Below are 21,921 nucleotides of genomic sequence, written 5' to 3'. Positions count from 1 at the left end.
CCTTAGATAAATTTTGGGCAATACTTCGCGCGTACCACTTTGATAAGTCGCGTACGCTGGACATCTCCAGTGGACTGATTGCGCAATCTTTTTTGCTTCAGCGACAAAGAAGCATCGGCTGTTATCAGAGCAGCTAATTGGTGACCCTTTGTTTCTCACACTTTTCTTCCACGATGGCCTCGCGTAATTCTCGCAGAATTCTGCGACCTCTCCTCTATACTTCTGCCGCAGCTACTGTCGGTGCAGGCGCGTTTTACTTCTCATACCGGCCCCGCAACATTCCCGGACTCGAAGCGCCTGCAGTTCCACCGCCGGGATACCATGAAGGCAAACTTGTGCCTCCCAGCTTTCCGAAAATCAAGTCTCGATTGGAACAAATACAAGATCTCAAACGCAGCTCTTCCGGTGATGCGGAAGTGTATGATCTTCTTGTGATTGGTGGGGGTGCTACAGGATCTGGAATCGCACTCGATGCGGCAACACGTGGATTGAAAGTTGCTGTTGTTGAAAGAGATGACTTCAGTGCTGGAACAAGTAGCAAGAGTACTAAGCTTGTCCACGGTGGCGTGCGTTACCTGGAAAAGGCAGTTTGGGAATTGGACTACAACCAGTTAGTTACCTGTCTTTTTGTTTTTTGTTTTTGTTTTCCCCCCTGATTCCTTTGGGGTTTTTGAGTCAAGCCGAAGTTAACCTGCTTAATCCTGCTGCCAGGTACAAGCTGGTGAAAGAGGCTCTAAGGGAGCGCAAGTATTTTCTCAACACCGCTCCTCATCTTTCTAGTTGGCTTCCGATTATGGTTCCCGTACAGAATTGGTGGCAGGTCCCTTACTTCTGGGCCGGTACAAAATGTTATGATTGGTTAGCTGGCTCAGAGGGAATCGAGAGTTCCTACTTCTTGCCGAAGAGTAAGGCCATTGAGGCTTTCCCCATGCTCAGAACGGATAACGTTCTTGGTGCCATGGTTTACTACGGTATGTGTCGGGCTGTCTGAGGCGTCAAAAATGATGTGCTAATATTGTAGATGGTGCCCACAACGATTCCCGGATGAACGTTTCGCTCGCGATGACTGCCGCGCTGTATGGTAGCACTGTTGTCAACCACATGGAAGTCACCGGCCTGACAAAGGATGCGTCGGGAAAATTGAATGGCGCTCGGCTTCGTGATTGTATCCCTGGAAAGGATGGTAAAGAAGCAGAAGAAATCCCAATCAGAGCTAAGGGTATCATAAACGCCACCGGCCCATTCACTGATTCAATTAGAAAGATGGATGAGCCCGACGTCAAGGAGATTGTGGCGCCTAGCTCTGGTGTCCACGTAATTTTGCCGGGCTATTACAGCCCTTCCAACATGGGTCTCATCGACCCGTCCACTTCTGACGGCCGAGTTATTTTCTTCCTTCCTTGGCAGGGAAACACGATCGCCGGTACTACGGATGCTCCCACGGAGATCACCGCACAGCCCCAACCATCTGAAGAGGATATCAACTGGATTCTGTCCGAAATTAGAGGTTATCTGGCTCCTGATATCAACGTTGGCCGAACCGATGTGCTTGCTGCGTGGTCCGGAATCAGGCCTCTTGTGCGGGATCCTAAAGTGAAGAGTTCGCAAGCCCTGGTTCGCAACCATCTCATCTCGGTTTCTCCCTCTGGTCTTTTGACTTGCGCCGGAGGAAAGTGGACTACTTACCGCCAGATGGCCGAAGAGGCTGTTGATGAGGCAATTAAGGAATTCGATCTCAAACCTCGTGAGCTGCACAATGCTCCTGATATCAGTGGTGTTGGCGGACGCGGCCTGGTTGCCGACCATGCGTCACTCGACGGTTCATGCCAAACCCACCAGGTCCGCCTTATCGGGGCTCATGGCTGGTCTAAGACTCTCTTCATCAATCTCATCCAACACTATGGTCTTGAAACTGAAGTGGCCAAGCATTTGACAACCTCCTACGGAGACCGCGCATGGCAAGTTGCCGCATTGTCCTCCCCAACTGAAACACGTTTCCCTGTCCGTGGTGAGCGTATCTCAGCCCTCTACCCTTTTATTGATGGCGAGATACGTTTTGCCGTTCGCCACGAATATGCGCAGACAGCAGTGGATGTTATTGCACGGAGAACCCGTCTGGCATTCCTCAACGCACAGGCTGCCCTGGAAGCGCTTCCTACGGTAATCGACTTGATGGGCGAGGAACTAAACTGGGACACAAGCAGAAAAGACCTCGAGTGGAAAGAGAGTGTACAATTCCTTTCATCAATGGGTCTAGCCCCGAACCTCCTTAACGTGACCCGAGATCAAGTAGAGGGTGGTAGGGTCAAACAGTTGCTTGTCAGCGAGCGTGGTGCATTCACAAGAACAGGTGGGTTCAAATTGGACCCTGATTAACGTGACCGTTTTGGTGCTAATATCTTTCACAGAACCTCCTGCTGACGTACTTGCTCATAACCCTGCCCTGGATAGCGAGGCGCAAAAATAGACGCTACCGACATCCAACACAACACTTTGTCATAGATAATAGAAATTGTAATTTATTCTGGATACTCGAATCAGGGCTCCGTGCAAGGTAGCACTCTGGAAGTATATGTTTTTATATTTATATCTATATTCGAATTCTGGTGATGGTATTGAATCTACAAGAGGCCTCATTCACGTTTTTCATGACGAAGCTACGGCACTGGGTGTGGACTTCTATGCAATCTCTATGGAAAGTGTTTGATGCGTTTAGCTATTGAAAAAGAATCCAATTTTTCATATCGGGTGCCCTTCGAACTGGAACTCCTCTGAGCCTCAGTCCTGAAATAGCCAAATAGGAGACTTCACTGGAGTGGGCCGCGGGGGAAATTGTGACGTATTAAGCCTGCACTAGTGCCACGTCGACAGGTGTCAGATAATTATGACATATCTACGTGAAAATAATAACTAATAGAAAGAGTACCCTGTGGTCTGACTCTACACCATAATGAGCACCTCAATATTCGCCGCCGGCCCAGCCTCCTTTACCTAGCCCCCCTATTATTTCACGCTGATAATGAGCACTTCGTTCAGGATTTGACCCATCCATCCATCCCAGGGACCATTCCAAGTTGCTCGGCAATGATGTATCAAGAGCGATTGGAATGTAAAGGGGGGGCGGCACTGCCCGAGTTATTTCGCTCTAGAACAGATCATCTCAAGTAAAAAGTTGAGAGGAAAGTACTCAAGAAGAATGATCAGAGTGACAAAGCCAGAACGGCCACTAGTTACCGAGACAAGAGCAGAATAAGAGCAGGGCCGGCCAATGCAAATTCAGCTTCCATCCTGGGATTATTAATAATAGAACCTATGTAATTTTTTTTGTAGAGACCGAAAGAGACGAGAAGAAATGAAAACGCAAAGTGAAAACCCCCCCCGAAACTCCGCCCTATACATTATAAAACGCAGCTTTGAACAGCTGCTTTATTAAAGATGCCAAAAAAAAAAAAAAAAAAAAAAAAAAAAAAAAAAAATTCTCACTAGGTCGAGGAAGGATTAAGAATCTCAAGTCCGGACCAAAAACAGGATTATACCGTGGTAAATGCGCAGCAAATTAGTCGGAGACTACCAGAGCCTGTCCGATACCGATAATATAAGCACGCTCTCTTCAGCAATTCGAGGACAAACCGACCGCCCAATCGGACAACAAGGGCGAAGGTAAAAAAGGCGTCGCTGGACTTCCGATAGTGGTGAAGAAATAGTAGGTAGGGAGGTAGGCCATTGCTATGACTTGCCCTGTTTAGAACCCGACGGCCCTTCTGAATAGTTGTCCCAAAATCGGGCTACCGCTTTCCGAACTGTTTCCTTGTTTTTCGCGGTTTTCTCGTAGTGTTGCCGGTAGTAGTTGAAGAGTGCAAACTCATGTCGGTTGAGCAAGTAGTTTGGGCTCGCCTCAACCTTCCGCCATAGAGTGTCGCGAGCAGATGCTAGAATTTCTCCATCCCGCCCTTCGAGAGCGGCTTTGTCGCCATTCCTAGCTGCATTTAACGCCCGCATATAAACGGGTTCGTCATCGGATGATGTTGGGTTGGCCATTTAAGGTACGGTATAGTAGGTATGCGATAATTGGACAACACTGCCGTTGGCGGATAGGTCGCTGTGATTGGACAAAGTTAAGGGAAAAAGAAATAAAGAAAGCAGCCCAGGGTTTATGAAGTTAGGAAGGAGGTCTTGAGCAGAAAAGGAAAAAAAGAAAGGAAGAAGAATAATCGATGGGAAATCCTGGTGGGCATGGTTCTTTGCAGGCCCCGAACCTTGCCAAATTAATGCAATGAAGGTGGAGCAGGGGTAGTGTGGGCAAATCGTGGATCGAGTTCTTTTGTTACAGGAACACGGCGGTATGAGAGGGAGGAAAAAATCACAACGATTTTGCTGGGATTCAGGAAGTTTTTGAAAAAATTTCTCCCTGCAACCCGCTTGAAAAAAAAAGAGGGGTCCGCCGACAATTTCTCGCTAAATCATGCAAAATGCAAGTGCTGCTGCCACGAGAGAGATTGAGGGATGAACGGAATACGGACACTTGATCTTGATCCATACCATGTCATCAATGGAGAATCCTCGGGAAATAACAGGAGCAAGCGCTCTGTTCCTCCAGAATCTGAGCCTCTGTGAATGGCCATGTGGCAGGTGGGGTTTCGTACGGGCTCACCCGCTGGAGCAGCGCCTCGCCAGGTCCTTAATAAGGCCAAGTATCATCCTTGGCGTAACGGTTTTGCGAGTGTTTTGGGAAAGGCTCCAGATCCAAACGGGTGTTTGAGATGGACTCGGGTTGGTCGAGTGTGGCCCCGGTGGTCTTGGTGTGAAACTGGGAAATGTCGTGGGCCGCTTTCAGAAGGGCTATCGGCGCTCCAGAATGGTGTCTGATCGGCCAGTCTTGTGATTATTGACCGGCATCATGGTTGATTATTATTGTGCATGCCGGGCTGCACACCTGGAATGTGGCACTAATGCTTGATTGTCCCTCCCACGTTGAATTTGTGGACAGCGGACAGGTCATGCCGCGTCGCCTCGGACCCAAAGCCGGTTTGACTCGGCGTGTGGGCTCTGGACGGGCCATGAGTATAGCCGAACGCAACCCAAACTCCCAAAGGATCAGGAATAGTCAACTAGGGAAAGTATAAAGGAACCAGACAAAGTGTATTTTGCTCAGCTGGTGGTAGTTGGAGAAATGACTGGAGCAGAGGACGCGGACAATCTCCCTTGTCCATTTCCAAGTGGAGCGACAGGGGGGAGCTTTTCCGTCTCCCAGAGAAGTGCCATCAGTCCAAACTCCAAATGACTCGCATATCCCAAGGAGCTTTTTGGCCTATCATGTGCTTGCCCGGCCGCTTCCAGAGGAGGAACTTCCATCGGCTCAGCCGGATGTGGTGTGTCAGGCTGTCTTCGCACCGGCTTATGCATAATGAGGAGCGGTGCATCAAGTCCAACTTGGGAAAATTCAGCCTTCTTTCAGGGATCAACCCTGCTCTCCGAGGTGGGCAACTCGAGATACCGCTTGTGGCGCCTGGTACTGGTGCTCTGTCGGCCGGGTACTTTTGTTGCCGCCAAAGTACGCCGTTGTGCCCAAAATACCCAGCATGGAGCCGTTGTATACTCTGTCCCCGGCTCTGCAAGCCTCCACGTCGTTCCCAGCCTGACATTCGTGACCGAATTGTAACATTGTCTGAAATTATTATTATTACCTTTTTTTGGCCCTCGAAAACAGCTTTTACTGAGTCAATGCACTGCTTTGTCTGGTTCGCGACATTGTAGCTTGATGCCGGGAGTGCTCGCTCTGTAAATGTGGCATTATGGATGGTACTTGTCAATATTCAATTGTCTAACTATATTATTGTTTACTTTCGAGTCCCTACACTTGGGGTTCTCGGCTACGAACCAAAGGCCCCTCCTCATATCTTAAACTAGGTACGGGGTAATTTCCCTGAGGCTTCGGAGAATTCGTATTTCGTAGCCGTCAACACTACAATGTTTCGACCTCGTGCTTGTTCTCTGGTATCAAACTATCCTCTTCACTAACACTCAAGGAAAGAGTTTGGCCATACTCATGCATTTATAACACGCACTCATTCGTCCATCTGAACGGAGACCTTGATGAAACCAGAAACTATCCGTTGAAGTTTACACAAGTTAAAACAGCGACAACCATGGTAGGTAGGGTAGAAACCAGGAATTTGCTTCAACGGACTCCTCATTCATTTTACCCTACAAATGAGGGGGAAAAAGCCTCCTAACAACAACAATCATAAGGCTAGGTGATGTGTGGTATTTACTGTTGTTGCCTGTGTTTGAGCGAGTGTTGTCGAGGTACCTGAAGAAGCCTGGTACGTACAGTCAGCCGAAGCTCTGGGCAACGCGAGCATCCAACCGCGCTAGTGATGTTGACAGCTATGGCCGCCCGTTGCCTTCAGGAGATAAAACAACTCGACTTGATCTTCAAAAATTCCCCATTGTTGGTGAAAAGCGATAAAAAAAATGCCTGAGGGTACGTCATAAATGGGAAATTATCATATTCTCTCTTTATTTTGCAACAATGTTCACTCTAACTAGAGCCTCTATTTAGGCGGAAAATCCAAGAACAAGAAAAAGAACAAGGTGCAGGCCCAATCTGACGCTTCCGATGCGAGCACCTTGAAAGCCGATAGCAGAGAATCCGTGGAGAATAATGTAATAATACACCGAAGATCGCTGTTGCCTCATGATGCTAAGTCTGTATGATAGGACCAGCCCGAATCGACCGAAGACAACAAACAGGAAGAGACAGAAAATGGGGAGGATTTGGATACTGGCTCGAATGATGGGCTTGTTGACGATGAACCAGGCGACTCAAGAGCCAAATCACCTATCCTAGAGGCTCTCCGATCAAAAGATCGTTTTGACGCCCTTGTAAAAGACAGAGATTCGCTACGTGCCGAAGTGACCGATATGCGTAAATCCTTGGAACTGATCCAGTCGAAACATCATGATGATATGGAGGCTCTACATGGCAAATTAGAAGACGCAGAGAGCAAAAAGGAGCACGCAGAATCCCAGTACCGTGGGTTGCTTGAAAGAGTGAACACAATCAAAGCCCAGCTTGGTGAGCGTCTCAAAGAAGATGCCGTACGTACAATTTGTGGTTACTTCTTCCAAATCTTGCGCTAAGTAACACATCACAGGAAGAAATCGCTCAAGCGAGGTCGAAGATCGAGGACTTGGAGGCGCAAAACTTACGCACGAAGGAAGAGTACGAACCAAAGGTATTGGAGCTGTCGGATGACAATCAACGGCTGTCAAAAGAGCTGTCTGAACTACGCGAACGAACAAATCTGTCGCAACAAAATTGGTTGAAGGAGAAGGATGATATTCTCGAACAAGAATCATATCTTCAGTCGGAGTTTGAACAAGCAAAGGAGGCGATGCATAACTGGGAAGTGCTTGCCATGGAAGAACGTTCAATCAGGGAAAGCTTGGGAGAAAAAGTAATAGATTTGGAGGAACAACTGGCTACTGTGAGAGCCGCATACGAGAAGACTTCTGCTGAGCATGAATCCCAAGCAGCGACCGTGGATGGTTTGCAACGAGCCCTGCAAGAAATCCAGGCCGGTAAGCGGCCCCGTCCAAGGGAAACCGTTTCTATTGTGCCCACTAACTTATTGCAGCACGCAAGCAAGAGCTTCGTGAACTCGTTGAAACCTCTGATTCTCAGCTCGAGGAACTGAAGCAGGCGTTGAACGATGCTAAAACAAAAGAATCAGATTCGGGGAAATCCCTGCAAGAGATTCAACAGGAACTTGAGAGAGTCCGGCCTTTTGAGAAGGAGGTCAGAGAGAAAAACCTCCTAATTGGCAAATTGAGGCATGAAGCAGTTACCCTGAATGACCACTTGACAAAAGCGCTGCGATTTCTCAAGAAGGGCAAACCAGAAGATAATGTTGATCGGTACGCATCTCTATGTCTCCCCATCTGTTGTCTACTAACGACCTACGAATAGTCATATTGTCACAAATCATCTACTGCACTTTCTCGCACTTGATAGGTCAGATCCGAAGAAGTTCCAAATATTACAACTTATTGCGGCACTCTTGGGGTGGTCAGACGGTAGGTAGCAAACAAAGTTTTGAACCTGGAAATGAGACTGACACCCTCTAGAGCAACGTGAGCAGGCAGGTCTGGCTCGTCCCGGGGCTGCAGGGGCCTCCGGCAGGCTTCGGGTCCCCGGCACCCCCATGCATCGCACGCCTAGTACACCAGCTTTAGCGACTGAGTTTCTGGACAATGGCGTCACGAGCAAGGAGTCTCTAGCAGAGCTCTGGTCAAACTTCCTTGAACAGGAGTCACAGGCCTCTTCTCAGGATAATAACCAATTGGCCAAGTGAGGTTGACGGTATATATTAGCGTCCACCCGCCGCTAATCACACCAATAAACTTATATTATACTGATCGTACGAGATATGGACCCCTACCTCACCACTACTTTTGCTAGTTATTCCCCGTATGTATCTATGCTGAAAGCGGCCAAATTTCGTTTCGAGGCTAGGCTCAGTCCCCCAAGTCACACCGCCTTCTACAGATGACCCGACCGTAAAAACACATAGAATCGCAATTCAGTCCCCTATTAAACAGGCATCAGTATATGCATCCAACGTTTTCGAGGCTCGGTGGGTTTTCGTCGTTATCTTTCAGTCGTCCGGCATTTGCACCCCGTTTCCCAATAGCTACCATGGCTTCTACCACTGCAGGTACGATCCCCATTTCACACAAGGCTCGCTATGATATACCTCTTCACTAGGAAGCAATCATAATAACCAGCAATAGTCCAAAGGTTTCGCCCCGTGGTGGTGTCAGGTCCCTCCGGAACCGGCAAATCGACATTACTAAAGAGACTTTTCGCCGAATTTCCCAACACCTTTGGCTTCTCTGTTTCTCGTTCGTGAATCTTCCTTATTTCGACGCCCGAAAATCCTCAGGGGATTGATCTGACGTAGTGCCAGACACAACTAGAGCCCCTAGGCCTGGCGAGCAACATGCGCGTGAATACTACTTCACCACAAAAGAAGACTTCCTCGACCTCGTGAGCAAAAACGGCTTTATCGAGCATGCTCAGTTCGGCGGGAACCACTACGGGACGAGCGTCCAGGCCGTTAAAGATATTGCTGCGAAGGAGAGGATTTGTATTCTTGACATTGAGATGGAGGTTCGTTTGCCGCTTTTATTCGCCCGGAGTAAATTCGCGCGATAGTTTATGAATCAGAAGACTAACTACTATGCTGCAAATACGAACAGGGCGTGAAACAAGTTAAGAGGACTGATCTGAGTGCGCGGTTCCTGTTCCTTGCGCCGCCGTCAGTTGAGGAGTTAGAACGGAGATTACGCGGTCGGGGGACTGAGACCGAGGAGAGTTTACAAAAAAGGTTGACGCAGGCGAAGAACGAGCTGGAATATTCGAAACAGCCTGGTGCACACGATAAGGTCGTCGTCAATGATGATCTGGAGACCGCCTATAAGGAACTGAGGGATTATATTATTGATGGTGGGAAGTTTGGGGCCGCGATATAACAACTGCAGCGAAGTTTTTCGAGAAGCTAGACGTGATTTTATGAGTAATGTTGTTTAGAACACCTACACATATCTAGCTAATTTTGGCTATTACGTATAGAAAGTGCCGAAAAATATATTTAGAGATAGATTTCCCTTGAATCTGTTAATTAAGGAAATTAGGTACATGAAACGACCAGATCGACGCTAGCGCTCTCATGCTAGTTCTCTTTACGGTGTGCGCAAAACGAAATCGTAGGAAACCGAGGTAATCCCAGCCGTTCTCCCTGTAAGCGGAAAATGATAACAATAAATATATGGAAAAAGCTTGGAGTTAAAAAGGGATATCTGTAAGCATGCTGGTAAGGAAGTGGATGGTGACACGGGTTTCGGTGGTAAAGAATAGAACGAAGCGAATCCTGAGAGGACTGTCTTCGGAGTCAGTCTTTCGCCCCTGCAGGATCGCTGACACTAAAAGACAGTGCTTGTCAAGTAACGATTTTTTTGTTCCTCATCGATCCTCGCTCAGCTAATAGCCGTTCATCGTCACTCGCTGCGAGTTGCGGCTGAGTTCCCTATCAGCAGAGGGGCTAATTGGCCGGCTGCCACCACTATGGCCACCTGCAGCGCTGCTCTCTTTCAAAGCAAGAAGTTGCTTAGCACGGAAGGTCTCGTAATGGATTTGGCTTGTCGTTTCGACGAGGTCCTGGAGGTGGGTACGGGTAAGGAAATTTCGTAGGGAAACAAATTCGCAGTGGCTCTCATCTTCCACATTGATAACACCCCAGCGGTTTTGGCGCCCGCGAACAGGTTGACCGTTGACAACAATGGTCTTTTCGCTTCCAACAACTGCAAAAGGAATTATATCCTGGTTGATCGTTAGATGAGATACCAAACTAGGGACCCACAGAAGTCCGAACCTTAATGCGGGCATTCACAGCACGCTCCTCATCGTCAAGTTCATCGTTATCATACGGATACATCTTGAGGTTGTGGAAGGCAAACTCCTCCTTGATTCGCTCCTTGAAGGTTTGACGCTCCTCGAGTGTAAGTGAGTCGGCCTTGGCGATAACAGGAACGACATTGACGACATCAGACAACTTTTTCAGGACGACAATATCAATAGGTTTCAGACTGTTTAGACAGATAGTTAGCGTCATTTTCTTCATGTGCTATATCGATCGTCCCATAAAACTCACGCATGGCCAGATGGCTGAATGAAAAACAGACAGCAGTGAATACGGGTATCTTGAATGTAGCGGTCACGTTGGGCAGTGAGCTCTTTGCGAAGGTAAGCGGAGTGCTGGTCCTTGATATATTTCACAATTGGATCCCAGCTGGTGATAAATTAGCCCAGTCACGGTAAGTAGGCGACAAGTGTAGACTGTTACCATCTATCATTGTTGACTTGATCACCGTATCCAGGAGTGTCGACAATGTTGAGTCTGAGACGGACGCCATTTTCCTCGATGACTATGATTTGGTTAGAGAATCCAATCGTTAACAGCACGGGGATTCCACATACTATGGGAAACAGTTTGGATCTCGGTGGTCGAGCATACGGGTTCGTTGGGGGTCAAACGACCCTTTGAATCGATCAGGTGGGAGGCGAAGATGGTGTTGATCAGAGTAGACTTTCCGAGACCAGTCTGGCCTGTTTATCAGTTTAGCATCAAGCACATCTGGCCAGATTAAAGAGAACTCACCAACACACATAACATTGAACTGAAAGCCACGTTTCAGCAGCTTCCTTTCGATCTGGGAAGTAATGCTATCGAAACCGACATGGCTCCGTGGGAAGACCGCAGACGGGGCGGAGCTTGTAGTGGCCATGTTGGTGTAAGGGGGATCCGAAGACAGAGTTTCTCGGGCAGAAGGGGCAGTCAATGGAAGGAGTTCGATAGAAAAAATATAGAGGGAACAAAAGGTATCGGTGCAGCCCGCAGAGAGAAACAAGTCTTCGAGGGAGATCGGAGCCTTACCCCAAGAATAGAGTCAGCCTGGTATCAATTGAGAGGGAGGGAGCAGTCGTGATAGACCCCTTTAATTGTTTCGCGACTCAGGGGGGTTCTAGTCCCAGTTAGGCCTAGCGCCTCTCCGGATCCAAACCGAGCAAACCGCAGCCCAGGCCGGAGGTCGGTCGGGAAAAGCTTCAATTTGCAGCAGTTTGATGCACGCTCAGTCGCTCACTATTCCGTCTTTTTGAATACCTAGTCTATTATATCTAACGCTGTCTATCACCCTATTGACGTCGGAAAGCGAAACTAGGCCTGATACGATGGCTTTGCGACTGGTTTCTCCCAATCCGCTTCTCCAAATATTCCCTCGACTTGTTGTACCGTCGAAATCTCTGCCTCTTACCATCAGCCTTCCGTCACAACACCAAGTCTTTCTTTCCGCTTTTGTCCGACCGGTTGCTTTTGCTCTGAATGTTCCTGGGCTTTTATCCGATTTATGGGAGTCCGTTCTTCGAGCCGTTCCAAAGAAAAAGACGTCGCACATGAAGAAAAGACATAGGCAGATGGCTGGCAAGGCCTTGAAGGACGTCAGGAACCTTAACACATGTCCTGCTTGCGGTCAAATAAAACGCTCGCATGTGCTATGCCAACATTGCGTTGAAAGTATGGAAAAGCTGTTTTTATTTGTTTTTTATTTCAAATCACGAAACGTTCTAACAGGGGTTTTACTGCAGATATCAAAAAACAATGGGGAAAGGCTCAATTGTCGTGACTTGTACCTGTTGATCAAGAAAATGGGATGATAAGGACCCATGGGATGCCGGGGTTGAATACATGACCAAGATGTATTTGTATAGATATCATGTATGTCCATTGCATGGCTTTTCGGCGTTGGGTTTAGCAATAGGAATTATTTGTACTATATCTTGTATTGAACGAAAAACACTGAGATCAGAAATAAGTTGACTTGACCACTGGAATTGCGGTTGTGGAACAATTACTTATACTTCACCTACCGTCTTCGCTAAATAACGAGATTATTAGCAATAGTTCAAGTTGAATGACTTCTGTGTCCAGCCAATCGTTTGTAGCGCTGTATTTCTATAGTGTACGAACTGGGTGTAATTCACATTCGCCAAAAGTTAGACACCGTAGGATTATAGCGATTCAAAACTAATGGATGCGTAAACTCATAACGACGCAGGCTGGATCCTATTTCAAGACTTCGACGAATAGCTTTCGCATTCTTTTCAAAAAAGCGCCAAAATCGCGATCCTCATTTAGCATGTCTAGCTCCCGATCCAGAGAATGCCTGTCCAGTTTGGGTCGTGAATGAAATATTTCATAGTCGCGGTTCGAGGTGCCAAGTTCAAACCATGCTTCAGCCTCCCAATCCTTTTCCAACAGATGGCTATAGACAAATTTCAATCGGTCTTCCCTACCCGCGCCTTCAATCCGTAAGCATAGATAGTCCTGCCAGAATTCAAGTTCCGGGATATTTAAGCGTGCTTGGGCATCAAGATAGCGAGAGTGGCTTTTTTGTGCTTCCAGTTTTTGGTTGATGGCCTTTTGTGTCTCTTCAATTTGTTGCTTGAGCCGATCACGCTTTGCAAGACGCGAGTCACGCTCTAATATCACAGATGAAACAGCAGCATGCATCTCAGCGGCTTCAGCGGCCTCTTTCTGAAGGGTCTGTTCGTGTGTTTGTGATTTGAGGTTGAGAATTTCAATATCTCGTTGTCTCATACGCTCATCCTCTGTTCATCACCATGTTAGAAATGTCTAATTTTGCTTCCGCCTTCGCTGTCTTCAACTGTCGTATGGGGACTCCCACCTTGTAATTCAGCTAAACCGCTCTTGAACTGATTCCTTTCTTCCAAGACCTGCTTCCTGCCACGTTCAATAAACGCATCAAACTGAGCGGTGAACTGCGCCATGCGGCTGCGCAAATCTTCGAATCCAAAATTGATACTGGGAAGCGAGTCCGCCATTGAAGGTGCTGTCGCCGAGGCCAGAGGCGGCCGCATACCACTTGTCGAGAGCGAAGGATCAAACGAGGAGGACATGCTTAGATGCGACATTTGCTGGGATGTTTCAAAATGAGAAGCGCGATGTAAAGGGCTGTGTAGGTAGGTCGCATTAGACACTAAACGGAGAAGAAGTGATAATGGTGGTGGTTTGTTTCTGGTGTTGATGTTGCGGCGCAACCAAAGCTTGGCACTCCACACCTATCGCAGAAAAGTCATGGGGGACTGTTTCATTTTATCTCACCAGTTTCCTAACATTTTAGCCATATGAATTCACTCTGAACATCTGCTTGCGGCAGATGTGTGTACTATCTATGTGGAAAATAGTTCCCTATCGCACACCTTTAACTTGACAAAACCTGATCAGGAGACTATTAGTGCTCGATATGCTTACTGCGCCGGGACCTTTGTGTATCGCCAGAATCAAGCATAGACCAAATGGATGATTACTCGACGAAGCTTCTTCAGTATGGGCACGTGGGAAAGGCCATTTACCGACCGGAGAGCCAATCATGGGCATTTTTGCGCAGTATAGTGCCTCGTAAGTAGCCCGAGGAGTCCCGCCATTTACAGTTTTAACAGTTCGAGAAGAACAGCGCATATCGTACACGGGGTTGACGAAAACTGTTGTACGGTCGCCATCTACTCTGATCGAACGTCCATCAACACTAAAGCCATCAACGTTGTCTCGGGCATTCCCTGAACTTATCGGAGGATACCGCCTTGCGCGCAATGAAATACTATCGCATACCGTAACGGCAGTGACTGAAACATGCAACCCTCTGGTCTCCACACTCCTTGACTTTGGGCGCGCAATGGACTTGGATATTGACACTTCTGGACGTCGTTCGGTTGCTATCGTCGCATTTGCATCTGGAGAATGTGGCAATGCAATTTCTTTCCGGACAATAACTGACAATATGGTGGACTTAGAGCAACCCACAAGCACTCAATTGCGAGTCCCAACCATTGGAGATGATGATGGTACTGACTGGCTATCGGATGGGGCCCCTGTCCGACAAATTTGCTTTTCACATGCCGTAGAGGATAGGGCTACGTTTCTGGCAGTTCGTTTCTCATCCACGGTTGTGTTCAGGCCAGTTTATCGCAGGGCTGCTACCCCAATTTCTACCAGTCGGGGTAATGATCCTATGGCGCTCAAGTATCAGACTTCTTGCCTTGATCCGAATTTCTTGATAGAGATATCAACCTCGCATACAGGGGGTCTTGCCCATGCAGACGTGAAATTCAACCCCTGGAATCAGAATGAGCTTGCAATCGTTGATAATGACGGCAATTGGAGTATTTGGGAACTACGTAGCCAGCACAGGCGCAATAAAGATAACTGGGAAGCTGCATGTATAACATCAGGCACGCTTCCTTGGGTGGCCAACGAGGAAGGCCAGAACACAGGCACCAGTGGCCGCCATGACGGATGGTTAGCCATCGAATGGGCTGTCAACAAAGATCACGTCGTTGTCTGTGATCGAAGGTGTTCCATGCTCTACCGAACGAATGGCGACCGAGTGTATTCTTATTCGGTTGAGCTTGGTTTCAAAACCAAGTCTGAATGGATTCTGGACGTCAAGAGAAGCACTATTCACTCGTCACATGTGTTCATTCTCACAACATCCCGGCTTATTTGGTTTGATATAACCCTGGATTCGGTTTCACCCCATGAGGGTATGAGGCCTCCACTATTTCCCCGACTCTCCTGGCGTCATTTTCGCGATTCAGGCGATATAACAATGCATTTATCTCCCTTAGCGGTGGACAATGGTAAGCATCTACAGAATACATGGAATTTTCTGGCTGTGTTATACTGATATGGGCGGTGGAAGATTTTTACCTAGTATTGTTTTCTCGCCTCAACCACTTTGTGCTAGCATTTTATTGCTCTGAGCCTGAGGTTGTTGGTGATCCGGCATCCGCTCCAGACCCTTTCATTCTGTATGTGCCGCCAGTTTCCGATAATGCAGGCAATCCTGCCCCTCCCTCTGTTGGCACGCACTTTTCTACGCTTGCCTTCAAAAAAATCGTGGCAACGACTACCAGCGAGCAATATCTTGACCGTGAATTGAGATTTATCAAGGCCTTTGCAGTGACCTCAAATCTTCATGTGGAAGAGTCATTGTACTCGAAGTTCTCAACTGGTAATTTCAATGATGAGCGATCAAGCGGTCAAGATTTTCTACGCGCCAGACAGCTACGCATCGCTGGTCTGCGGAAGAAAATACCCAACTCCAGAAGTGATTTTGTAGTTGATGATTGGGACGAATCTGCGCCTGGTATTGTGCCAATCTCAGGGAATGGAACTGAGAGTATAGCTCCCTTAGCAGAGCCTCGATTTACGTTCGACTACACACGTATATACGCAATTGCGACGGGGCCGTCGAATTTGTTATCTCAGAATGGCGAAATGACGATTGAGGCCAGCTTTCAGGAACTGGTGAATAATGCCACTGCTCATGTTTCTTCAACTAGTCGGACTGCGTAGGTCATTTCTAGCTCTGAACTAGTATCCATGTGCTGACCGAGAAACATCTAATTAGGCTTGAAATTCTTCGAGGGTCGCTCGTGATAGACGATATAGACCAAAACGCTCGAGACCTAAACGCCTTTATTTCCCAGTTTGTCCCGAAGCATTCAACTATTGGGGCGAAGAGCCACCTGCTTGTTCAACCATATAATCATTTTATTTCGGGATCAAGGCCGCAAGTCACGTTAGCAGCGGGCCCGAAGCTGGACCTAGTTGCTATATATGACCGACTAGTTAATGATTGGCTCATAGATTTGCCTTCCGACACTCCTGGAAGGACCAGGGTCACGACAGAAAAAGTGATTCGACATTTTGTAGCTGATATTGTGCTGTCACAAATTCTATTACCGCAGAAATCGACACTAGTTGAACCAACGAGGAGCAATGTTGAGATCCCATCCACCGATTCAACCCGTGGGGCGGCCAACTCGTTAGAGCCTGCCGGCGAGCAGGGCTCATATGGCCCACTAGTGAAGTCTGTTGACAACAGCTTTCGACCGCAAGCCAAGACTACGACTACACGAGAAAGTTCATCACAAGGAACTTTTATGTTTCCCGAAGGCAACGCGGATGAATGGCCTACCCTCAAGGCACTGTCATCGTACACGACGTGGAACAGGACAGCCCCAATCTCTCCGGATGTGGAACGCATTCTTGACCGCTGGAAACCGGGAACCGAACCAGCGTCTTATTCACTAACATTGCAAGAATCACAATCAGCCACTGGGGCTTCAGGGCGTAAATCACGGAGGAAGGTACCGCAGACTTTGAAAAGTATGAGCCTTGATTCAGTCGTGCCCCCCGCCATCTCTTCCACTGTTCCTGTTTCTCAAAGGTACTGGGGTAGTCAGCTTGACCACGTTCAACCTTCAGCGATCTGTTTACAAAGCAGCCAGATCACCGACGAGCTTCCAATGACTCAAGTTGAGCCAGGGGTGTTCGGAGGTCGCGAAGCAAGCAAGAAAAGCAACATTAAGGCAAGGAAGAAGAAAAGAGCCGCTGGATTCTAGGAGACCTGCCAGAGTCCAAATTCTTGAATACTTTGGTAGTCTGTCTTATTGTAACTAATGCGAACGGAGTGTGCTTGAGTGGATTGGACGTCCCCCATGAATTAATAATCATTCAACCTTGAATTAGCTGATGACGTGATAATCGGAGAGTCTGAGCCATTTGCGTGTTTTGCTCTAAAGTGACGGGGACTACAAATGGCGGCCTTTCTCTCTTTGTGGAAACGAAAAAGCCTCCGGAGTTCCTATAAGAATAACCGATCTGTTAAAAAGCTTGCAGGTTTTGGCTGATTGTCAATTTGTCATTGACAGGGGGGTCCGCCTACTCTCACTCCACTTCTGTGTTGTCTGTCCGTAACACTCATCAACGAACCTCACCACACTTACAATAACTCGATTACCAACATAAGAGCGATGGCCGACCAAGAGCACCAATACAAATTCAACGTGAGCATGAGCTGCGGCGGCTGTTCCGGTGCAGTCGAGCGTGTCCTCAAAAAACTAGACGGTAACTACCCAGAGCTCTGTCCTTCTGCCCCTCCTCAACAAACCCCGATGAGAGGGGCCACCCTACCACCACAATAACAGTCGAGATCGCAATTCTGACACAACGCGTATGCTAGGCGTAAAATCCTTTGACGTGAGCCTTGATTCCCAGACCGCGAGTGTTGTAACCGATGACACTGTCCCTTATGAGACGGTTCTCGCGACCATCAAGAAGACAGGGAAGACTGTGAATACCGGCGAAGCAGATGGGCAGGCTCGGGATGTTTGATGCGTGCCTGTGACCTCTGGGTCCACACATGACGAACGCCTACGGCTATTACGATGGAGTAGATAAATGATTTAATGAGTGGCCAATATGTACATACTTTTGGCAAGGAAATGAACTGCACCCAACGAGAAATGGACGCGTCCTTGCTCCCCCAACGGCCCAAAGTCAAGTTTGTACCATATTTCGTACCTCGTCTCATGTTACTCCGGTAACCTTGACCCTGTTTGGTATCAAAATGGGATATCCAAGTATTGTATTCTATTTCTCAGCCTATGCAGCCGCCGAAATACCATTCATCCGATTCTGGGTATCATAATAAACACAAAAGCTAATATCCAATTAACATGTATAATGTGAAGATAATGTCTTCGTCAGTCATATCTCAAACCACAATCATGACTGTATATCTCTCAAGTAGTGGGTAGGTATCTTTGATCCTCGGCTCCCCTAAGATAGGGACGAGAGCGCAGCTCGTCTCGGGTGGGGCAAGTTGACGAGATTCGTAAGACTTGCTAAAAAAGAGAATAATATTAGATGATTGCTGAGGGCCCTTATAGGGGTTGGGGCATGTCAGATTCCTACAGAAATGGGATCCTCTTGTGTGACCATACCACGAGTGTGTCAGGTTACCCTTTGGGGGTCTTCCGTCTTGATAAACGGGGCGGCGTTCTGAGTAGTTTGTCGGTATGTCTTAAGACTTGATCGCCAATCGCTGCGTAGTGTTGGGGTTTAGCCAGAGGGTCCAGATGGGTTCGAAAGCGGGGTGGCGCCGATGGTAAACTATCCGACATAACACCCCGATGTTGGATATTGCAGAGCTTTGGGTTAGCCATTTGAGGTAGGTTTTTCACCATGTGACCGGAGGAAAGTTGATGCACCTGTTGATACTCCAACATACCGGGCTCCCCAACATCAATAGGGCGGACAAAACCATCGGCGTAAAGCCTCTGCTTCTCTACGGGCTTGTAGGGAGCCGGATCCTTGTTCCACCGTGTACAATCAGACCCATGCCCTGTCACCTCTGGTGCCTTCCCTTCGTTGCAACTAGATTCCTGGGTATTGCGAGATATATGTGGTTCTGTCAGGCCTGGCCAATGGCGCGGGATAATCCCATCACGGCCACTACCAGAAGTAACGGTATACCTCGTATCAAACGCTGGGTGAGATTGACCTGGTGATTTATGATATCCGTTTTGAGAGTCAACAGGACGATTGTAAAAAAATGTTTGGCCATCATAACCTTGGATTGGCCTATGAGGTGCATGAATTTGGGAACCACAATCAAAACGAGCGGTAGAAATGGGAGAATCCTGGGCATTTCCTAGTCCACGTTCTCCAATGTAATGTGGAGCAACTGGCACGACATATCTCCTACGGGTTTGGGGGCCATTCTGGACAGAGGCCTGCTCGCCTGTGCCATTTCGATTCCCGGAGTGAGTACTTAAAATGATTGAGCCATTGGGAGGGGGCGGGTTTTCCATTGGAATTGGCTCATGATATGCCACACGCCGTCTTTTGGAGGCGTGCGCTTGAGAATATTCCTGAGGCAAGGTATGCTTCGGAAAATCTGGGCGGACTTGGCGGTGAGGCGTTACTGAGCGGAAATTGAACGCTCCAGACATCCTTCTAGAAAGGTGTTCTATATGGCCACTATTTGGGCGTTTGATCTCCACAGGAAGGGGGCTTTCGATGGAAGGCAGCACGTGATCCTGCTCGTCCATTGTTCTGCTGTGTGAGTGTCCTGGTGGCCAGGGAGGGGGTCTAGGATTGTCCCCAATCCTCTCGGGGACTTCTCTTGGGCCACTGACAAAAACAGGGCCGCTTGACACATCAGGATGTTGGAGAGAGTATCTTGCTGGCTCAGATATATCGGCCCTTTCCAATGGAAAAGGACGGGCCATGTTGGGTTGGGCAATGGCACCTCCCCTCCTCTTGTTCGGCAGCTCGGCCAGAGGATGTAGATCGTAAGACTCATCCAAAGTCAGCACAGCTAGGTTGTCCCGATGAGGGATTCTCTGAGGATGCCTAGAGCAAAGCCAAGGCGCGGGACTTACACGATGGGCTGCCACAGGGTGAATCTGTGGCTGACTCAAGTTACTTTTAACTGCTCTCTGATTAGGAAAGGCATCCTTAGGGGCAACAGGTAAGTGTGCGGTGTCAATGGTTCGGCACGAAGAAGGCTCCCTGCCAAGTCCAAGGTTTTCCGGCAAGTGTTCACCTGCAGAATAAGAAGGAAACTGATGATTGGTGCCATTTATCCTGTTCCTGTACCTATTGAGGGCACGATCCCAAGCCTGATACCTGCTGAAACCTCGACGGTCAATCTTGGTTTTCTTGGGAGGCTTAGGGATGAAACGGAAGCCTGAAGCGATCTCATCGTCTAAATGCTCTACTTGCGGTTCCCGGGGAGTGGGATTTCCATGGTTGACAGGCCTCATCTGAAGTTCCTCAACCACAGCATTGCTAGAAATAACTTCCACGCTTGTATCTCGGCCATGAAGTGGAAGCGGCTCTCCTTCAACATCACTATCATCGTCATCAGATATAACAATGACTTCGCGGAACACATCTTCAAGGACCGTTTTGCCATTTTCATCGTCACCTCTCCACTCCACTAGCTTGGCAAGAGTCGGCTGCTCAACAGTAGCCCTTGCTTCATGGAAAGAGGTTGCTTTGAGAAGGCGATCGTAATTTGTGTAGATATGTCGAATATGTGCGACAACTGCTAATTGCGCTCGTCGGGCGAGAGGTAGCTCAACTGCTGTACCCACTTTCCGTTGGCCCTGGACTTACCAGTTAGCAATTGTTTTGGGCCATAGCTATCCGCCTACCGGTAGGAACCACCTTTTGAAATGCCGTTTTAATAATTTGGTTGAGATCATTGTCGGGAATATTTGGGAAGAGATCCTTGAGGACATCCCTTGCTTCTGTATTGATAGTAATCTGAGAAGCTGAGTCAGTATTCCTACGGCCGGCCTCACTTCCTATGTTATAAAAGGACACAGCCTTCCCAATTGCGGTGAGATATAGACCGCGATCCATACACACATCTGCAACAACAGCACTGGGAAAATGATAGCCAATGCGGTGCACATGCTGTGAAAGGCCGTGTGCATACATGTGTGGGGTTGTCTAGCAAGAGCAAAATGATCAGAAGAAATTAATTATTGGACGAAAAGAGGGATGAGTGAGGGTTCGGCTTACAGAGACTGCGTACACCTTTAACCCATCTCTTCGACAAATTTCTTTGCAAGTTGTTGTGAAATGTGGATCGCCAGCGGATATAAATGTATACCCTGGGGGCGCTCTAGCTTCGAAGGATATCTGCCATCGTCGTCAAAAGTGCCGAAGAGATCTGGCGAGGTGGTAACATACCACACTTCGAAGCTTTTTCTTCTCCTGGGTGACGGATTCCAGTATCACTTTATGCTTCCGCGCCTTTCGTTTCGCAACCCAATTTGGGCTCCGCCTGGCAAAGGCCGAGGCAGACCTTCGAGGGACTCGAGTCATATTGTTGAAATTCGATGATCCTAGTTGACTATAACAGGCATACTGTCCAGCTCATCGTGTCGCCTCAATGCTAGACTGGTATTCTAGGTAGATTGCCGAACGAAATTAAACCTGTCAGCATTTCGTTTGCCGGAAATCAGTAGTTTAGTGGCTAGTTGGTAGGATCAATCATTCAGTGAGCCATCTTGATATAGGGTGGCATGTGGGTGGGAGAAGGCATTTGAAACCAAACCAACGCCGGGAATACGCCGGGAATGTGGCTTGCTGTTGCTTCAGTTTGAGGAAGCGAAATGATCCAATGGTATATCGAACGAGGATCGGGTCTAACACGGAAACCAACAAGGTATGGGTAACCTTGGGGATAGAAAGGAGTGAGAAGTGGAAGGCACCGAAACGGCCATTTCAGCCTGACGTGGGCCCGCGCGGCTCATGCTGGCTGTACCTGATTAGGCTAGTTCGATCTTGGCCGGTCCTCCGCTCAACTTCCGAAACCTGGGGCGGCTCCTGCATCAATAACCCTGATAAATGCTCTGATAAATAAACTACGGTGTTCTGTGGTCTGGGAAGGAGATCCAGGAGCCCCAACTTG

General features: G+C 48.1%; 11 protein-coding genes across 11 annotated transcripts; 7 read left to right on the top strand and 4 right to left on the bottom strand.

Annotated features, from left to right (window-relative positions):
• Positions 1-173: 173 nt before the first annotated feature.
• Positions 174-2,376, top strand: ASPVEDRAFT_121255 (glycerol-3-phosphate dehydrogenase GUT2; the record flags this gene model as incomplete). The annotated part of the gene is made up of 3 exons (XM_040805868.1): positions 174-610; positions 712-971; positions 1,022-2,376. 3 exons carry the CDS (start codon positions 174-176, stop codon positions 2,374-2,376), a joined length of 2,052 nt encoding a protein of 683 aa, XP_040663470.1.
• A 1,350-nt stretch (positions 2,377-3,726) lies between these two features.
• ASPVEDRAFT_24638 (uncharacterized protein) lies at positions 3,727-4,038 on the bottom strand (the record flags this gene model as incomplete). The annotated part of the gene is made up of 1 exon (XM_040809683.1): positions 3,727-4,038. One exon carries the CDS (start codon positions 4,036-4,038, stop codon positions 3,727-3,729), a length of 312 nt encoding a protein of 103 aa, XP_040663469.1.
• Positions 4,039-6,115: 2,077 nt separating this feature from the next.
• On the top strand, positions 6,116-7,791 carry ASPVEDRAFT_184749 (putative Golgi matrix protein; the record flags this gene model as incomplete). The annotated part of the gene is made up of 7 exons (XM_040808928.1): positions 6,116-6,149; positions 6,250-6,323; positions 6,411-6,484; positions 6,563-6,666; positions 6,721-7,101; positions 7,158-7,584; positions 7,641-7,791. Coding segments are annotated over exons 3-7 (1,071 nt in total), but the record flags the coding sequence as incomplete, so codon positions are not given.
• Positions 7,792-7,894: 103 nt separating this feature from the next.
• Positions 7,895-8,145, top strand: ASPVEDRAFT_37127 (uncharacterized protein). The gene has a single exon (XM_040811401.1). It carries the CDS (start codon positions 7,933-7,935, stop codon positions 8,128-8,130), a length of 198 nt encoding a protein of 65 aa, XP_040663467.1. The 5' UTR covers positions 7,895-7,932; the 3' UTR covers positions 8,131-8,145.
• A 556-nt stretch (positions 8,146-8,701) lies between these two features.
• On the top strand, positions 8,702-9,537 carry ASPVEDRAFT_79397 (guanylate kinase; the record flags this gene model as incomplete). The annotated part of the gene is made up of 4 exons (XM_040816685.1): positions 8,702-8,720; positions 8,797-8,907; positions 8,973-9,175; positions 9,265-9,537. 4 exons carry the CDS (start codon positions 8,702-8,704, stop codon positions 9,535-9,537), a joined length of 606 nt encoding a protein of 201 aa, XP_040663466.1.
• A 478-nt stretch (positions 9,538-10,015) lies between these two features.
• aspD (septin aspD) lies at positions 10,016-11,537 on the bottom strand. The gene is made up of 6 exons (XM_040811400.1): positions 11,223-11,537; positions 11,042-11,170; positions 10,908-10,989; positions 10,716-10,853; positions 10,437-10,650; positions 10,016-10,384 (listed from the first exon to the last, which is right to left on the bottom strand). The coding sequence occupies exons 1-6, from the start codon at positions 11,347-11,349 to the stop codon at positions 10,046-10,048; spliced, it is 1,029 nt and encodes a 342-aa protein (XP_040663465.1). The 5' UTR covers positions 11,350-11,537; the 3' UTR covers positions 10,016-10,045.
• Positions 11,538-11,675: 138 nt separating this feature from the next.
• Positions 11,676-12,486, top strand: ASPVEDRAFT_37123 (mitochondrial 54S ribosomal protein bL32m). The gene is made up of 2 exons (XM_040811399.1): positions 11,676-12,137; positions 12,209-12,486. Exons 1-2 carry the CDS (start codon positions 11,795-11,797, stop codon positions 12,244-12,246), a joined length of 381 nt encoding a protein of 126 aa, XP_040663464.1. The 5' UTR covers positions 11,676-11,794; the 3' UTR covers positions 12,247-12,486.
• ASPVEDRAFT_37122 (kinetochore Spc25 family protein) lies at positions 12,486-13,675 on the bottom strand. The gene is made up of 2 exons (XM_040811398.1): positions 13,309-13,675; positions 12,486-13,231 (listed from the first exon to the last, which is right to left on the bottom strand). The coding sequence occupies exons 1-2, from the start codon at positions 13,538-13,540 to the stop codon at positions 12,687-12,689; spliced, it is 777 nt and encodes a 258-aa protein (XP_040663463.1). The 5' UTR covers positions 13,541-13,675; the 3' UTR covers positions 12,486-12,686.
• A 264-nt stretch (positions 13,676-13,939) lies between these two features.
• Positions 13,940-17,050, top strand: ASPVEDRAFT_79394 (uncharacterized protein; the record flags this gene model as incomplete). The annotated part of the gene is made up of 4 exons (XM_040816684.1): positions 13,940-14,042; positions 14,093-15,280; positions 15,343-15,994; positions 16,054-17,050. 4 exons carry the CDS (start codon positions 13,940-13,942, stop codon positions 17,048-17,050), a joined length of 2,940 nt encoding a protein of 979 aa, XP_040663462.1.
• A 119-nt stretch (positions 17,051-17,169) lies between these two features.
• Positions 17,170-18,235, top strand: ASPVEDRAFT_305692 (copper metallochaperone ATX1). Its single transcript, XM_040810366.1, has 2 exons — positions 17,170-17,555; positions 17,671-18,235. The coding sequence occupies exons 1-2, from the start codon at positions 17,462-17,464 to the stop codon at positions 17,820-17,822; spliced, it is 246 nt and encodes an 81-aa protein (XP_040663461.1). The 5' UTR covers positions 17,170-17,461; the 3' UTR covers positions 17,823-18,235.
• Positions 18,236-18,438: 203 nt separating this feature from the next.
• Positions 18,439-21,697, bottom strand: ASPVEDRAFT_59354 (DUF2293 domain-containing protein). The gene is made up of 5 exons (XM_040815477.1): positions 21,198-21,697; positions 21,027-21,146; positions 20,667-20,954; positions 19,877-20,605; positions 18,439-19,837 (listed from the first exon to the last, which is right to left on the bottom strand). The coding sequence occupies exons 1-5, from the start codon at positions 21,330-21,332 to the stop codon at positions 18,449-18,451; spliced, it is 2,661 nt and encodes an 886-aa protein (XP_040663460.1). The 5' UTR covers positions 21,333-21,697; the 3' UTR covers positions 18,439-18,448.
• Between the last annotated feature and the right edge of the window lie 224 nt (positions 21,698-21,921).

This window comes from Aspergillus versicolor, assembly GCF_001890125.1.
Source record: "Aspergillus versicolor CBS 583.65 unplaced genomic scaffold ASPVEscaffold_1, whole genome shotgun sequence".
In the NCBI taxonomy this organism is placed as follows: Eukaryota; Fungi; Ascomycota; class Eurotiomycetes; order Eurotiales; family Aspergillaceae; genus Aspergillus; species Aspergillus versicolor.
The sequence above is the reverse complement of the archived record's forward strand: the minus strand, read 5'-3'. Positions and strand labels throughout refer to the sequence as shown.

What these genes read in the sequence shown, in the direction of transcription:
- ASPVEDRAFT_37127 (XM_040811401.1), top strand. Translation starts at nt 7,933, where the DNA reads ATGTCTCCCCATCTGTTGTCTACTAACGACCTACGAATAGTCATATTG.
- aspD (XM_040811400.1), bottom strand. Translation starts at nt 11,349, where the DNA reads ATGGCCACTACAAGCTCCGCCCCGTCTGCGGTCTTCCCACGGAGCCAT. An exon ending in ATTCAGCCATCTGGCCATGC is followed by an intron (nt 10,651 to 10,715) that starts GTGAGTTTTATG and finishes CTGTCTAAACAG; the next exon opens with TCTGAAACCTATTGATATTG. An exon ending in CTGTGAATGCCCGCATTAAG is followed by an intron (nt 10,385 to 10,436) that starts GTTCGGACTTCT and finishes ACGATCAACCAG; the next exon opens with GATATAATTCCTTTTGCAGT.
- ASPVEDRAFT_37123 (XM_040811399.1), top strand. Translation starts at nt 11,795, where the DNA reads ATGGCTTTGCGACTGGTTTCTCCCAATCCGCTTCTCCAAATATTCCCT. An exon ending in ATGCCAACATTGCGTTGAAA is followed by an intron (nt 12,138 to 12,208) that starts GTATGGAAAAGC and finishes GTTTTACTGCAG; the next exon opens with ATATCAAAAAACAATGGGGA.
- ASPVEDRAFT_37122 (XM_040811398.1), bottom strand. Translation starts at nt 13,540, where the DNA reads ATGTCCTCCTCGTTTGATCCTTCGCTCTCGACAAGTGGTATGCGGCCG. An exon ending in CGGTTTAGCTGAATTACAAG is followed by an intron (nt 13,232 to 13,308) that starts GTGGGAGTCCCC and finishes GGTGATGAACAG; the next exon opens with AGGATGAGCGTATGAGACAA.
- ASPVEDRAFT_305692 (XM_040810366.1), top strand. Translation starts at nt 17,462, where the DNA reads ATGGCCGACCAAGAGCACCAATACAAATTCAACGTGAGCATGAGCTGC. An exon ending in TGTCCTCAAAAAACTAGACG is followed by an intron (nt 17,556 to 17,670) that starts GTAACTACCCAG and finishes CGCGTATGCTAG; the next exon opens with GCGTAAAATCCTTTGACGTG.
- ASPVEDRAFT_59354 (XM_040815477.1), bottom strand. Translation starts at nt 21,332, where the DNA reads ATGACTCGAGTCCCTCGAAGGTCTGCCTCGGCCTTTGCCAGGCGGAGC. An exon ending in TTAAAACGGCATTTCAAAAG is followed by an intron (nt 20,606 to 20,666) that starts GTGGTTCCTACC and finishes TGGTAAGTCCAG; the next exon opens with GGCCAACGGAAAGTGGGTAC. An exon ending in ACCCTGTGGCAGCCCATCGT is followed by an intron (nt 19,838 to 19,876) that starts GTAAGTCCCGCG and finishes AGGCATCCTCAG; the next exon opens with AGAATCCCTCATCGGGACAA.